The sequence below is a fragment of the Pollicipes pollicipes genome, unplaced genomic scaffold (genome assembly GCF_011947565.3).
Source record: "Pollicipes pollicipes isolate AB1234 unplaced genomic scaffold, Ppol_2.1 Scaffold_2067;HRSCAF=2421_pilon_pilon_pilon, whole genome shotgun sequence".
Classification (NCBI taxonomy): domain Eukaryota; kingdom Metazoa; phylum Arthropoda; class Thecostraca; order Pollicipedomorpha; family Pollicipedidae; genus Pollicipes; species Pollicipes pollicipes.
The window spans coordinates 18,982-32,834 of NW_023596041.1; the positions used below are offsets into that span (position 1 = coordinate 18,982).

Genomic DNA, 13,853 nt, shown 5'->3' on the forward strand with positions numbered 1-13,853 from the left:
TCCAACAAGCTACGCTTGGAAAGTGTAAAGCACATTAAGTCATCCTTGCATAGTATAGTCATCCTAAGTATAAAATATAACATGTTTTCCTAATCTAAGAGGGTCACCCGGTGAGAGGTATTTCAAGGAAGCAGGGCAGAAGCGGAGCCGCGAGGAAACAGCGGGACAAATACCGTGGTTCGATCACAAAGGGCAAGATAGTGATGCGACCTTCCAGCTTAAGTCCGGAGTAGGGCCAGTTCAGTTATACGGCGCTCGCCTCGCACATGAGGCGTTTCTTCCTCGCACCTTCTGGGCGTCATGCCAGCCTTAATAAGGTGTGGCTCAGCTGCGCTGAACACCTGCCAACGATTACAGCATGGTACAGATGACCGACAATTTCGACAGCCGAATATGGGGAACATCGCCATGTGGGGATGTAGCTCAGTGGTAGAGCGCTCGCTTTGCATGTGAGAAGCCCCGGGTTCAAACCCCGGCATCTCCAATCGCCTGGTTTTGTGCCAGTCGAAGGGCCATAACATCCCAAGGCATCCGATCCTCTTATTTTCATTCCTGCTTAATATCGCATCCTCGCGACGCCCCGTTTGACCAGGGCAGGCTGCATGCGTCAGCCACGAGCGGGCCATAGGGGGTCCCTGCGCGGGCTAATGCCCGGTGGCTGGCCCCCCAGCCGCACGTATTCCTGCCCCATCGTTATTATCTACTCTCATTCACCCCATAGTCCTGAAATGGTCAATATTGATTGAAAGGGCTCCAATCCAAACAGCCAACAACCAAACCATCCCCAAAGCAACGAAGAGCACAAACATAAAAGGCTATGCTCAGGAAAGTTAGGAAACTCTCGGAATGTCTGGGTCGTTAAACATGGCAAAGTCTTACCCAAAATGCGCATCAGGGAGAGCAAGTTATCTCCTGTAACTTATGGATTGGGCTCTCCTCGTTACCAGGACAGTACTCGTGATTAAATGCGATGCAATTTATTTAGTAACCTTTTTGGTCTGTAATCACATCTACAAATTGCACCAACTTTTCCTTTCGAGAGTTGTCCATCAAATCTTAAGGGCGCCAATTAAAGACAGGGGTCTCTACCGATACAGGCTTGATGCCAAAGGGTGCCACTTCCATGACGAAGAAAACCTCGTGAGCCGATTACAAAAGTTGCTCATTTTATAACGGGCATTCATGTTTGGAGGCATTTTCATTTTCCAAAGAGCACTCATTTTCCATCGAGAGTCTCGATAGTCCCGCGCCGGTGTTCCTTTCATGAAACAAGGACGCCAGCTTTTATGGCTAGTACCGATCAATGTACGGGACGTCATCACACGAACAGCCTGCCGCATCGGCATCAACGTATTCCTTATCTGTTATCCTGGCAGCACATATTGTCACGAACGCTCATTATTGGCAGGTAGTTCTGCTCACGAGCACAACGGCATTTTAAGTACGGTGGCACCAGTTCTCCCCTGCGATATGCTTTCACACCATTAAAGGGTACCATCGTATCGCATTCGCGTCCCAGAAATCTTGCAAACGGACCCTTTGTGCTTGTCCAGAGATACGCTTCCTAGCTGTTCCTGCACACCAGCAGCCACGGGGCACCGCCGTCTCGTGGTCTCGGCGAAATGTACTGGACCTCTCATCCAGCAGCACAGGCTACCGGTCCCGAGGGGAGGGGGAGGAGGCTGGCCCAGCTGACATGGCCAGGTCAGCTTACAACTCGGCTGGTGGATTTGGGGCACGTACACGCGGCGAGCTTCGCTTACCGTGAACTCTAAACCCAGTCACCCGTGTGAAGCGTTCTGAAGACATGATTACCTGTTTTATCATCCTATGAACGCCAACGAGCATCTATTTTCCGTCACAATGCCCGTATACCATCAAAGCGGCGCAATTTCCCCTACGCGTTTAAGAATAGGTCCCTTCAGCCCCCTTCCCCATCCTATCCAGCCCCACCTCCGCACCTCTGACTTGATTGTAAGGACCGAGCAAGACGTCCCTGAGTTACATAATAAGGACAAGACAAGACGTCCCTGAGTTACATAAGGATGAGATTGTGGATCTCCTTGCGTCCCTGAGCATGGGCTTTACCTTATCGTAATGGGGGGTTGTGGTTGTATCAAGTTTATTCCATCATAGACATCGCATGCTCGAAAGCGTGCTCTCGCCGTGGCAGTTCCAGAGCCGATACACACGGTCCATCGGCGCTAGTTCCTTATACGAATTCTAGGGAGGATCCTGGCTACTAGATCCGTTGGCTCTGTACTGAGCCTTAGGCCTTGCTCGGTCCTTAATATCAAGTCAGACCGGGTCTTGATGCTTGATGCTGGAGCTCCTGAACATCAGACCATCCAGTTTTCATAAGAACAATTCATGCATAACAAACACACTAGTGGCGCATTAAAGGTGGCTTTCACCCTCCTGAACACCAGACCATCCAGTTTTCATAACAATTCATACATAACTAACACACCAGTGGTGCATTTAAGGTGCCTTTCATCCTCCGGCCTTCTGGAGGTTGCCTCAAGCCTGGCAAAGGCGCGCTGTGCTTATTATCAGCCAATTAATTATTGCATGGCCACAGACGACCGATGATTTTCACAGCCCCTTGAAAATCACGGGCCACTGCGGGGATGTAGCTCAGTGGTAGAGCGCTCGCTTTGCATGTGAGAAGCCCCGGGTTCAAACCCCGGCATCTCCATTCGCCGCATTTTACGTCGATCGAACGTGGTGTCGACAGGAGTTCTCGGGCGCGCCAACTTCTCTGGTCATTTTTGGACAGTTAGCATTTTGGTTGCGGGCGCTGAATAACCAGAGAAGTTGGCGCGCTCGAGAACTCCTGTCAACACCATGTTCGATCGAACATGGTGTTGACAGGGCACCAATTGTTGAAGATGCACGAGGCCGCGATTGCAAAGAAATCCGCGACTCAGATTTTTAAAAAGCGAGACGCCGAGAAGGGGCGGGCTGTTGAAGTTGAAAATTTTAGATGGTTAAAGTAAGGCCCACATGGCCTCCGGCCTCATTCACAATGCGGAGAGCGTTGGTAAGTACAACGCGATGCATTGCAATGGCGTTTCTGGAATGCACTTATCTATCTTTCGGACATCTGCCCATGTTTGTGAAAAAAACATTAATTTTTGCCGTCAGGGTTCTCTTCAATATGAAATTCGCGCCAGCTGTTCCTTCCGAGACGCACGCAATATCACAGGGGTGCTGCGTTTTTCAAAAGGGCGCTCCGATGAATCCGCTATGTAGCGTTACCCACTTTATTGGGACCGTTATTTTTGAAAGGGCGTTCATTTTCGCCGTTAGCCCTATGACCTGCAAACCTCTTCATGAACCAGGCATGCCTAGTGTTATGGCTGATGCCGTTTTATAAACAATGTCACCATCAGAGCGTAGCCCGATGATCTGCAGGCCTCTTCATGAACCAGGCGTGCCTAATTTTATGGCTGATGCCGTTTTATAAACAGCTCTCCCTGTCTGTCACCATCACAGCGCATATATCAAGTCGGCCATTTTTCGCCAGTGCTACTAAAAATCGCAGCGGCAGCAGTGCGGCGAGTTGAAGTCATACCAGTGAGTGAGCCCGTCCACCACAGTGGCAACCTCGACACGGCTAGTCGAGCAGTGACTTTGAAGTCATGAGACCGTTACCTAACGTGATAAAAACTATGACGCAGTGAGGGGCGTTCTTCTAAAAAGTGGCATGCCATTTTCTACAGCAATCGTTTGCACTTCAAAGCAAACCAACAGTTGCAAGTGAGCTTTTTCACCATATTTTATGTGTCCCTCAATATCCTCAAACGTGGAACAGTTCCTTTAGGGAGTGTTCCAAAGAACGTCTCACATTTAAAGAGGATTGAAGCAAGCATCAGATATGATGAACAAAGCTCACTTGTAACTATTGGTATACTTTTTAAGTGGAAAAGACTGTCCTGTACAACACAATTCTGTTTAGTAAATATGCTACTCAGTGTGCCATGATCTGATCACGCCATCGTACCTTACTTAACATTAATTGAGAGCTAGGTGACGTCCGTTATACTTTGGAAATAGCGCTCACCAACGTCGGATATGAGTGCCTCGACGATTATATTTTTCTTGGCATTGATCACCACATGGCTTATGGAATGACAGGATTGAAATGTCAGCACGTCATGAATGCCAATGTGGCTTTAAAACACTTTCCCGACATATCTGCGCCCATTTTCGCGGGCGTGTAGCTAAAAAACTAGAGGATCTTAGGTCTTCAGGACATAACTGCGAACAGCACCGAAAGGTCCTCAAGATGGCCACTTCAGTTCAAAACCCTCATATACATGTAGAATACTCCTTTAAACAGCAAAATTAAACTGTTTCCTCAATTTGCTGCTCAATGCGCCACCGTTTGACTACGTAATACAACGTCTTTTATAACGACAGAGTCGCTGCCAGATTGGCTGCTAATATTTCGGACGGAGCGACTTACTCGTGGTATTGAACGCGCCGCCAGTTGGCGTTAGCGGCCTATGAGCGTGCGTTTATGTTACCGGCAGTATGTGGGCGTGTATTGGTCTTTTCCCGTGACATTCTTGCATACTTTTCCGTGGTTCCGTCTTGTTTACTCCCAAATGCATGCCAGTTATCACAAATGCAGGTCATGATCGACGGCAAACAGCGGTCCATGATCGGATTCCGTGCCTTCATTCTATTTCTCGCTTTGCCCTGCAACCTCGCGACCCCCCGCTTGTCTGGGTCAGGCTGTATTCGCCAGCTACGAGTGTCCTCTGTTGGGGCCCCCGCAGATGGATCCCTGCGCGAGTTACGTCCAGGCGGCTGAGTTCCCAGGTGCATGTGGTCCTGCCCCATCGTTATCCATTTCCCTTCGTCCCATAGTCCTGAAAAGGTCATTTCCATTCGAAAAAGGTCATTATTGGCCCATACGGCTTTATCCAGATAACCAATCGTAATCGAGGCACGCAGTCAGTGGCATAACCTCTTGCTAACCAACCGCTGTGCGCCAGCGCGACGATTCATGCTGGCGTGCTCCACACACGAATAATCAAATAACTACACTACTTTAGACCTTGAACACAATATGGCCATTAAGGCGGAGGAAATCGTGTGATGTTTCTATGACGTCATACAGATATATGTCTGCAAAAGCTCGTGTACGTCTACGTTAGAAAAAAGGGTTTGTGGCCCTAACAATGCATAAATCTTATCTATACAAAATGATCTTGAGAAACTAAATATTTCAGTTCAAAATTCCATACAAATGCGGAAGAGTCCCTTTAACGGATAGGGCTTTTATAAAAACGACATCTCGCATCCTTTTTGTGTTAGATTCAGGTACAATCTTGGAGCGCGTACCACGTGCGGTCGCCACGAGGCACACTTCCTGGCCCTTCTTGCCCCTCGACGATAAAGGGGACATTGCCGTGAAGGGCCCGATTGATATGGAAAGGTCGGCTGGCGGCTGGCCAACGAAGGTCAGCAGAGCCTCGGGGGGGGGGGGGGGGAGGGCCTCAAACATTGTGCACTCTCAGCAGTCGTATCTGGTGGACAACTCGGGACAAAATTTCCCGTAGAAACGGCCGGTAAAATCGGGATGGTAACTTCAAGGCATACACAACAAACTTTGCTCAGGGCATTATCAGAAGCCATCATAGTCAACCATGCAAGCTCGTCCGAAAGATCGCAAAACAATTGACTGTTGGATCCTGATAGCGACGGGGCGCCCATGGACAAGCGGACGCTTGCGTCCCGTCACGATTTCAATTCCTATCACAGGGGATTCAACAGACATCACATATATAAGGATATATTAAGTTATCTGCGCATTTCCGAGTACCTTTTCGTTACACGAAAGGGAGGACGGCGAAATGGACACATGCCCGCCATGCTCCCCTTGTGCGGCCCATGTATCACCAATATCTCCATTATCTTCTTGATTTTTGTTGCGTTCATTTTGTGTTGCTTGTCAGCCAACCAGGTTTCACTGATTTTCCATCAGACATTTCAATGCTGGATGTTACAGGTTACATGTGAAAAGGCATTGCTTTATGACAGGACATGTTAGATTCTGGTTCTTGTTGGTTCCTCTGACAGCACTCTACACCGGATCTCGGTGTTAGCTGGATCCTCAAGTGATTTCCTGGCTGGGTCTTGGTTTTCGCCGGCTCCCTGGCCAGATTTCCGGCTGGATTTTGTTTTTGCTAAATATCGCGACTTGGCCTAACACTGCATCCTGGTTCTCATTGGCTGTCTTGCACAATTTGTTGTATCCTGCTTCTTGCTGGTTTCCTTGGCACGTTCAGGGCCGGATCCTGTTCCTTGCCGGGTCCGGGCCGGATACCGAACTGTTTCCTGGGTTATTCGTGGTCCAAGCGCCAGTGGACCGAGAACTGGTTGCTTAGGAAGAAATGTCAGGAACCAGGAGGATGTCATCCGAAGGGTGTCCGTCCACTGTCAGCCACAAGACAGTGGCGCAGCACGGGGATGTAGCTCAGTGGTAGAGCGCTCGCTTCGCATGTGAGAGGCCCCGGGTTCAAACCCCGGCATCTCCAAGTCTTGATTTTCGACTCCATGACTGGCCAAGACGGGCAGAGTTCCTCAGACTAAAGCCACCTTAGAAAATGAGTGCATCTGGAGCTTACGAAGAGGTCCAAGGCCACTCAGCGCATGTATCCAGGGGAAATGGCGTTCAGTGATATGCTCTCCTCGCATGTGACAAGACACCGGTATCCCAACGGACCACACAGACAACAGTTCTTCCCGTTGCAACTGTAGTAGGCAACGAAGGTCCGTAAAAGGTCACGCCAGATTACGGAGGGGGGGAGTAGGTGAAACACTTGATGCGACATATTTTCGCCGCAAGTAATGGGAGCCTGGGCGACGTTTTCAACCGGCACCAAACATCCAGCTTTCATTAGAACGCACACTGATTACTTCCCGACACTTGACATGGTTGCAACGGTGCGCTTCGTCACTCCGACGGTGCGGCGGTGCACTCCGACACTCTGACGGTGCGAGGACAATACCGGACCTGGGTTTGGTTTTCATTAGTGGATTTCCATCCGCCTGCCCATGGCGTCAGCCCGGCCACGGACCGGACTTGAGTCTTTGCTAATATACCACCGTCAATACTTACTGCGTTTTCACAAACGAACCGACCGTTTTGGCGATCACCCGTTAACATCGGGGTTCAGTGGGGATGTAGCTCAGTGGTAGAGCGCTCGCTTTGCATGTGAGAGGGCCCCGGGTTCAAACCCCGGCATCTCCAGCGGACAGTTTTAGGCCAGTAGAGCATGGGAAACGAGACGAATGTTGTTGCCATCGAGCATGGGAAACGGGACGAATGAGAGTGCAAACATCTGGATGCAAATCACACCTCATGGATGTTGCCGTTACCGACAACAAGTAAATCGGTCCCGAAGTTCTGGCGTGTGCTAAGGAAGAACGTGACGCGCCTTTGACTTGCAAGTTTAAACAATCCCACGGCCAGAGCAAAGTGCTTTTCGCGTGCGGCCATCAGAACCATTTCCAAGCTTTTCTGGATTTCGTGTCATTGAGGGCGTTACTAGTCACTCAGCTGCTAATGTTGCATGCCGTCGCCTGTCTCTCACCCCGACAGGAAGAGCGGGAACGGCGGGGAATCAAACCCTCTACCTCTGCTTTCCCAGACGCCACAGCTCAAGCACCGTTCACCCTAATCCTCGATAATTTTTTGTGCTTTGAATATGTAAACATATTACAAGATGTAATTATATACATTTATTCAATTGTTACTCGATTAAATATTTTGGTGTGCCTACTCTGCATCGGATGACAACGGCAGAATCAGAGCCATGGCTCAGTGCAGACCCCAATGCGGAGCCACACCATGCTGTGTTGTTCTCGCATCTTGTTTGCCGCTCCCCACTCGCTCGCAGTATTCCTAGGTAGGTTTCGTTTCTGGCAGCCCCGCCGGGCAGGAGCGCCGCGGGATGTAGCTCAGTGGTAAGCGCGCCGCTTCGCATGTGAGAGGCCCCGGGTTCAACCCCGGCAATCTCCAAACGCGCGATTTTGGACGCCACGAGGTGGTAAATATCAGCCAATTTGCATGTAGTATTGAAGTTTCAACCAAAGCTGAATAACACTGTCAGATCATGTCGCTCAACGTGGCGGGAGCTTAAGTCGGCGAGGCAACGTGATCCTTGCCTTGAAAGACGCATCTTATTTTCATGAGAATGAATTAGCAGACATCCCAGCCGAAGACGGAAACCATGACCAATCTACCTTGAGATAACTCCCATCTCTTTCAGGGTGTAGGTACCTGACTCGCTACTAATTGCAACACGGTCACAGACGGGCACCGAATTTGGCAGCCACCACACTAATTTTGCGGGGATGTAGCTCAGTGGTAGAGCGCTCGCTTTGCATGTGAGAGGCCCCGGGTTCAAACCCCGGCATCTCCACGGGGAGTTTTGGGTTAGAAGACATTGCCTCCACCGAGGCATGTCATGAGCAGGCCGGGCGCGGCCGTTCACTCACCGCCTGGTTCTTCTGCAGTATCTCGATGAGTTCGGCCGCGTGCCGCCAGTCCTCGCGCACCATGAACGTCACGGCCCGACCGGTCTTGCCGGCCCGGCCCGTCCGGCCCACCCGGTGCACGTAGTCCTCGATGTGGCGCGGGAAGTCGAAGTTGACGATCAGCCTGCGGGTCCAGAGTCGCGCCGTTCAGAGCCTCACCGGGCCGTTCGTGATCGCCGCTGCATGCTGACCAGCGTCACGCGACGACTACACGCCGTGTATGGACAGCTTCCCCGTCAGCACGGACATGACTACCGACGCCCGTCCTTACCAATGGGGCTTCCTCGTGAGCACGGCGCGGCTATTGACGGCACATGTCGCGAGGGCTCCACTGCGCGCGAGCGGTGGCACTGGCAGCGTCACCCATCGCACCACCCAGGAGAACCCGCCCCGGGCCGTCCCGCGCGGGTGGAGGAGGATCACGTGATCCAGACTGGCGGGGCGGAGCAAAGCTCACGTGACGTCGGCGATGTCGATGCCACGCGACGCCACGTCGGTGGCGAACAGCACGCGGCACGGAGCCCGACTGCATGTTCCTCGATGGCGATCTCGCGCTCCTCCTGCGGCCGGTTCACCGTGGATACTCTGCAGGTCCACGCCGTTCACACCTGACGGGGGGGGGGGGGGGGGGGTCAGGAGCGTCGTTAACTCTACAGATCACGCCATCCGCACCTGACGAGGAAGGGGGGGGGGGGGCAAAATGACGGTCAAGAGCGCCGTCAAACAACCCACAGTCCGCACAGCTCACGCTTAGGAAAGCCCGGGTACGGGGAAACGTGATCACGGCCCTATGGGCAACGACAGTGGCGGAACACCCAAACAATATTCGCATCGACCTGGAAAACACAACAGAGGAGGGTGGAGTGTGGCGGCATAACACACACACTTGAAAACTGACCATAGTCTATGGAGAGCTGGCTGGCTTAGCCTTCCGGCCGAAAGAAGACGATAATCTTCTCATCGGGTCCCATGTTGTACAGGTACTCGTCCAACTGCACGTGAACAAGGGTCAGGGTGGGTCACCGCGCAAGGCTCGGCCCGACCCATACGCACTGGCTTAGGCGACAAAACAGACCCATTCACAACGCCCCGCGAAGACGGTATAAAGACATCTCCCTTAACGACAACTTGAGCTGTGTTCCCACCGGCTAAACAACCGTAAGAAACGAGATCATGGTGAAGGACGGCAAATGACGGAAAAGCGTGAGCGTGGATGATTTAGTGATAACAGGGTGTCCATCCCCTGTCGTTCAGCGCCACGTGAGCCCCTCCCCCCGCCCGATTAGCGCCACGTGCGGGGTGCATGTGGCGCTTCCCTGCTGCTACAATGGGCGCGCCGTACCTTTTCCTTCTTCTCCTCCTCGTCGCGGCAGAGACGATGATCTGTTCGACGGGTGTGCGGCAGGCCTGGCAGGTCCAGCGTGCCGACCACCACGTGGATGGGCGTCTGCATGTACTTGTCGGCGATGCGGCGCACGTCCACTGGCCAGGTGGCGCTGCCGGCGGCGGCGCGGCGTCAGCACCGGCGGCCGGCGCCCAGCAGCCGCGCAGGCGACAGCGACGGCGCCCCGGGCGTGGGCTGCACGCCCCAGGTCAGCGAGGCGGCGGGCGGCGCGGCGTCAGCACCGGCGGCCGGCGCCCAGCAGCCGCGCGGCGACGGCGCCCCGGCCGTGGGCTGCACGCCCCCGGTCAGCGAGCGGCGGAGCGGGGTAATCTGTTGGCATGCTCTCTGAATGCCGTGTAAGAGGAAAGATACATAATTCGTGGATCTAGGCCGAAACCTTGGGCGGAAGTCCAGAAGAGCGGATCACGTTAGCGATCGACGGGGACACACGCCGGTCTGTCACGTGCCCGCGCCACTCACCTGGTCATGACGGTCTGCCGGTCGGGCCGGATGTCCAGCAGCACCTTGCGGATCTCCGGCTCGAAGCCCATGTCCAGCATGCGGTCCGCCTCGTCCAGCACCAGGTACGTCACTGACGTCACGTCAATGAACCCTGCCGGCCGCGCCGAGAGGACACTGAGCGCGGCACGTCCACGAGCCCCGCTGGCCACGCTGGCAACTGCGTCATCTGGGGCGAAGATGCTGCACTCGTTATGCGGCCGCGCTGGGCGTAAGGCCCAGAGCGGGCGTGTTGTTTGGCCCGGGTTACACCAAAAGGTCAGTTAGGCACTGCCCAATGAAGGTCAACCCAGGGCTGGGAGGCGACGCCAAAGCACCCAAGCACAACCCCCCCCCCTAATTCTGTGCGGCGCAAGCGAGATGGCAAACTTATCTGCAGAGCTGAGTGGTTCAGTTTGGGTGGTGAGATCAGGGTACATCAACAAGCTTTGCTTCTCTGAGGCCAGAGCCCCCCCCCCCCTCCTCGCATCCACACCAATTGGATTACCCATTTTTTATTTATAAAAAACTCCGACAGCCTCACATCAACGCTGCCTGCCGCACAGACATACAGACAACCCAGAGTAGCACGACTGACTTGTCGGCCGCTGTCGGTCTATCAGTCGCTTGCGTTCCAGCCGGTTTCTGCCCCTTGCACCCATCCAGTCAGCCCGCGCCACCGCCGGCTCTGTTGGTCCAGCCGGAGCGCCCCCCCCCCCCCCTCACTCCCGACCAGTCCATACCAGCCTGAACCAGGTCGTTGAGTCGGCCCGGCGTGGCGATGATGATCTCGACCCCGGAGCAGACGGCCTTGACCTGCGTGCGTCGGTCGCCGCCGCCGTACACACAAACACTCCGGATCCCCTGTAGTTGTACCTGGCGACAACCGGCACCCGCGTCACGGCCACAGGATGAGTAGCGAGGACTGTGCAACATTAACACGACGCGCAGGCAGAGTGGCGAGGCGAGACTGCCGCAGCGGTCAGCTGATCAGCTGGGCGGGGGCCCCCTCACGTACGGCAGTTGAGAGCGAGGCCATAGTGGCGACATGTCGGCCGACCTCATCAGAGCTTAGGAAAACACTACGAATATCTTACCAGGGAGCAAAACAATACGCGAAGCTCATTAATTCGTACGACATGCAAGTGCATCCAATACCCACATCGTCCTTTTACACGACGATCTTATTCGCGTATGATTGTTATCATGTATGATACGATGGCGTCCAACCTATACCCAATCGATATTTATCCCATCTGAAGTTTTGTCATTGCAACATTTTGCCACCACACCCATACCGTATCGCTACGATCTTCCTACACACGCCCCATTCCTTACAGCATTTTACACATTAGCTTTCACCCGGTTACTAAAGAGCCCAGGCTGTGCCTACAGCTTGGGCACGAACACACATGTCACGCGCTACGCTTGTGGTTCGGTTCTCACCGTTTGACCTCCTTCTCGGTCTGAAGGGCCAGCTCGCGGGTGGGCGCCAGCACCAGCACGTTGGGGCCGCCGCGCTCCTCGCGCGGGATCGGCTGCAGATCTGTGTGGATCAGCGCCCAGCAGGAACGCCAGCGTCTTCCCTGGCCACGAGCGGGACACACCGTCAGCTGACTGACGGACTCCACCGCTCTCCCCGGCCGAGACGGGGGCAGGTCGTCAGCTGACTGACGGACTCCCCCACCACTCTCCCGGCCAGACGGGGGCAGGTCGTCAGCTGACTGACGGACTCCACCCTCTCCCCGGCCGAGACGGGGGCAGGTCGTCAGCTGACTGACGGACTCCACCCCTCTCCCCGGCCGAGACTGGACACACCGTCAGCTGACTGACGGACTCCACCCCTCTCCCCCGGCCGAGACGTGGACAGACCTCAGCTGACTGGTGCCGCTCCTGGCCGCAGCATACGCACAGCACTGAACGGGCAGACAGCGTCGGCTGGTGAGTGCCAGCGTCGGAGGCGGGCAGCACGCATGCACACGCAGACTGACAACTAACCGACGAAAGTCAATTGGCACCACCCCGGCGTGCGGTTGCCGGAGCCGAAAACAGCGGAGCATTCCGTCACGCCACGGTCACGGTACCGGCAAAGCACGCGGTCGCGGTACGGCCTCTAACACCCCCGCTCCCAGACGGCAGCAGCGACGCGAGGCCGGCCGCTCTGCCACTGACCTGAGCCGGTCTGCGCGATGCCGATCATGTCCTGACCGGAGAGCAGCACGGGCCAGCCCTGGGCCTGGATCGGTGTCGGCTTCTCGAAGCCCCCTTGACCAGCTCGTCCAGGATCTCCGGGTAGGCGGCGAACGCCTGCTCGAACGTCGTCACCGGGTTCGGCAGCGGCGCGTCCTTCTCGTCGCAGCTCACGTGCACGTCGTTCATCTCGGCGCTGCGCGGCGAGAGCGGCGACGGTGACGCGGCACAGGCGTCGCGCGATGCGCGGTGTCGGCGTCTTTATTTCGAATGTAAAGAGTATACCAGCCGTGAATTGATGAATGGCATGAAATAGCTGAAGTGAGTTGAAGGTCACGCAATTTCAACTACAACACTATCAACGGATAAAAATGGCAAACCTGGCCTACTAAAAACAAGGCCACTTTACGAATCAAGAGACAAACTGCATCATCTTAGTGAAGTATCCGACACATTTTTATATCTCAGGCTATTTGTAGGCAACACCACACTTGGTGCACGACTCACTGCATTCAAATAGTTTCCGGCTTCTTTTACAGTATCTCACATTTACATATTTAACACAAGGTGTGATCTAGCCGCTGAGCCACACAAGACGGCCGGATACCGTACCGGACCCCGCGCCACCTCGTCGTCCGGCATAGCCGCCACGGCCGGGTCCTCCTTGTAGAAATTCTTCTGCAGAGGCGGCACCTTGCTCCAGCGCTCCTTGTCGCCATCCGCCTGGCATGGAGCGGTTGGCGTCCGGTCAGAGACGCTGGATCACGGATACACGAAGAGCCGCCGGAGGCGCAGGCAAAAGCTAGGTGTGATGTGACGGAACGTGCCGAAGACATGACGAGCCCGAGGCCCTCAGGTACGGCATAAATTGCAGTGATGACAACCGGTTTGGTTTGAGCTCGTCATCAGGAGCACATTTTGTTGTATTGGGGCGTCAGGATCTTCCACAAGTTCCACTAGTGTGCCAGTAGGATACACTATAGAGCTTACGGACCTAGAGGATGGCTAACGCTGCACAGTCCGAGACTCCACACAGGCTCATTCCTGCCACCACCAATGACCGCACAGCACCGTCGTGACACGGGCGGCAGTCTACAAGGAGAGCGGCGCCAGGAAGGAGGGAACAGGACAGCCCCTGGCGACGACGCACCTGCATCTGCAGCGCCATGGACAGGCTGAAGGCGGGCCGGTCGGAGCGCGGCTCGGGACCCACGGCCGCCGGCCG

The 13,853-nt window shown here is 54.6% G+C and overlaps 1 protein-coding gene and 5 non-coding genes across 6 annotated transcripts in view; 5 read left to right on the forward strand and 1 right to left on the reverse strand.

The window, feature by feature from the left end:
* The window catches only part of LOC119096437 (putative ATP-dependent RNA helicase DDX43), a gene marked incomplete at its 3' end in the record, with an annotated part of 32,817 nt that extends 18,974 nt beyond the window's left edge, over nucleotides 1–13,843 (reverse strand). Inside the window, 12 exon segments of the mRNA XM_037219349.1 lie at nucleotides 8,518–8,680; nucleotides 9,014–9,116; nucleotides 9,485–9,548; nucleotides 9,899–10,052; nucleotides 10,421–10,553; nucleotides 11,182–11,314; nucleotides 11,893–12,001; nucleotides 12,003–12,024; nucleotides 12,611–12,709; nucleotides 12,712–12,887; nucleotides 13,236–13,351; nucleotides 13,779–13,843. Of these exon segments, the coding sequence (XP_037075244.1) occupies nucleotides 8,518–8,680; nucleotides 9,014–9,116; nucleotides 9,485–9,548; nucleotides 9,899–10,052; nucleotides 10,421–10,553; nucleotides 11,182–11,314; nucleotides 11,893–12,001; nucleotides 12,003–12,024; nucleotides 12,611–12,709; nucleotides 12,712–12,887; nucleotides 13,236–13,351; nucleotides 13,779–13,796 (1,290 nt within the window).
* Nucleotides 413–484, forward strand: TRNAA-UGC (transfer RNA alanine (anticodon UGC)). The gene has a single exon. It is a non-coding gene; the product is annotated as a tRNA-Ala (tRNA).
* On the forward strand, nucleotides 2,627–2,698 carry TRNAA-UGC (transfer RNA alanine (anticodon UGC)). The gene has a single exon. It is a non-coding gene; the product is annotated as a tRNA-Ala (tRNA).
* Nucleotides 6,480–6,551, forward strand: TRNAA-CGC (transfer RNA alanine (anticodon CGC)). Its single transcript has one exon. It is a non-coding gene; the product is annotated as a tRNA-Ala (tRNA).
* TRNAA-UGC (transfer RNA alanine (anticodon UGC)) lies at nucleotides 7,195–7,267 on the forward strand. Its single transcript has one exon. It is a non-coding gene; the product is annotated as a tRNA-Ala (tRNA).
* Nucleotides 8,370–8,441, forward strand: TRNAA-UGC (transfer RNA alanine (anticodon UGC)). The gene has a single exon. It is a non-coding gene; the product is annotated as a tRNA-Ala (tRNA).
* Nucleotides 13,844–13,853: the final 10 nt, after the last annotated feature.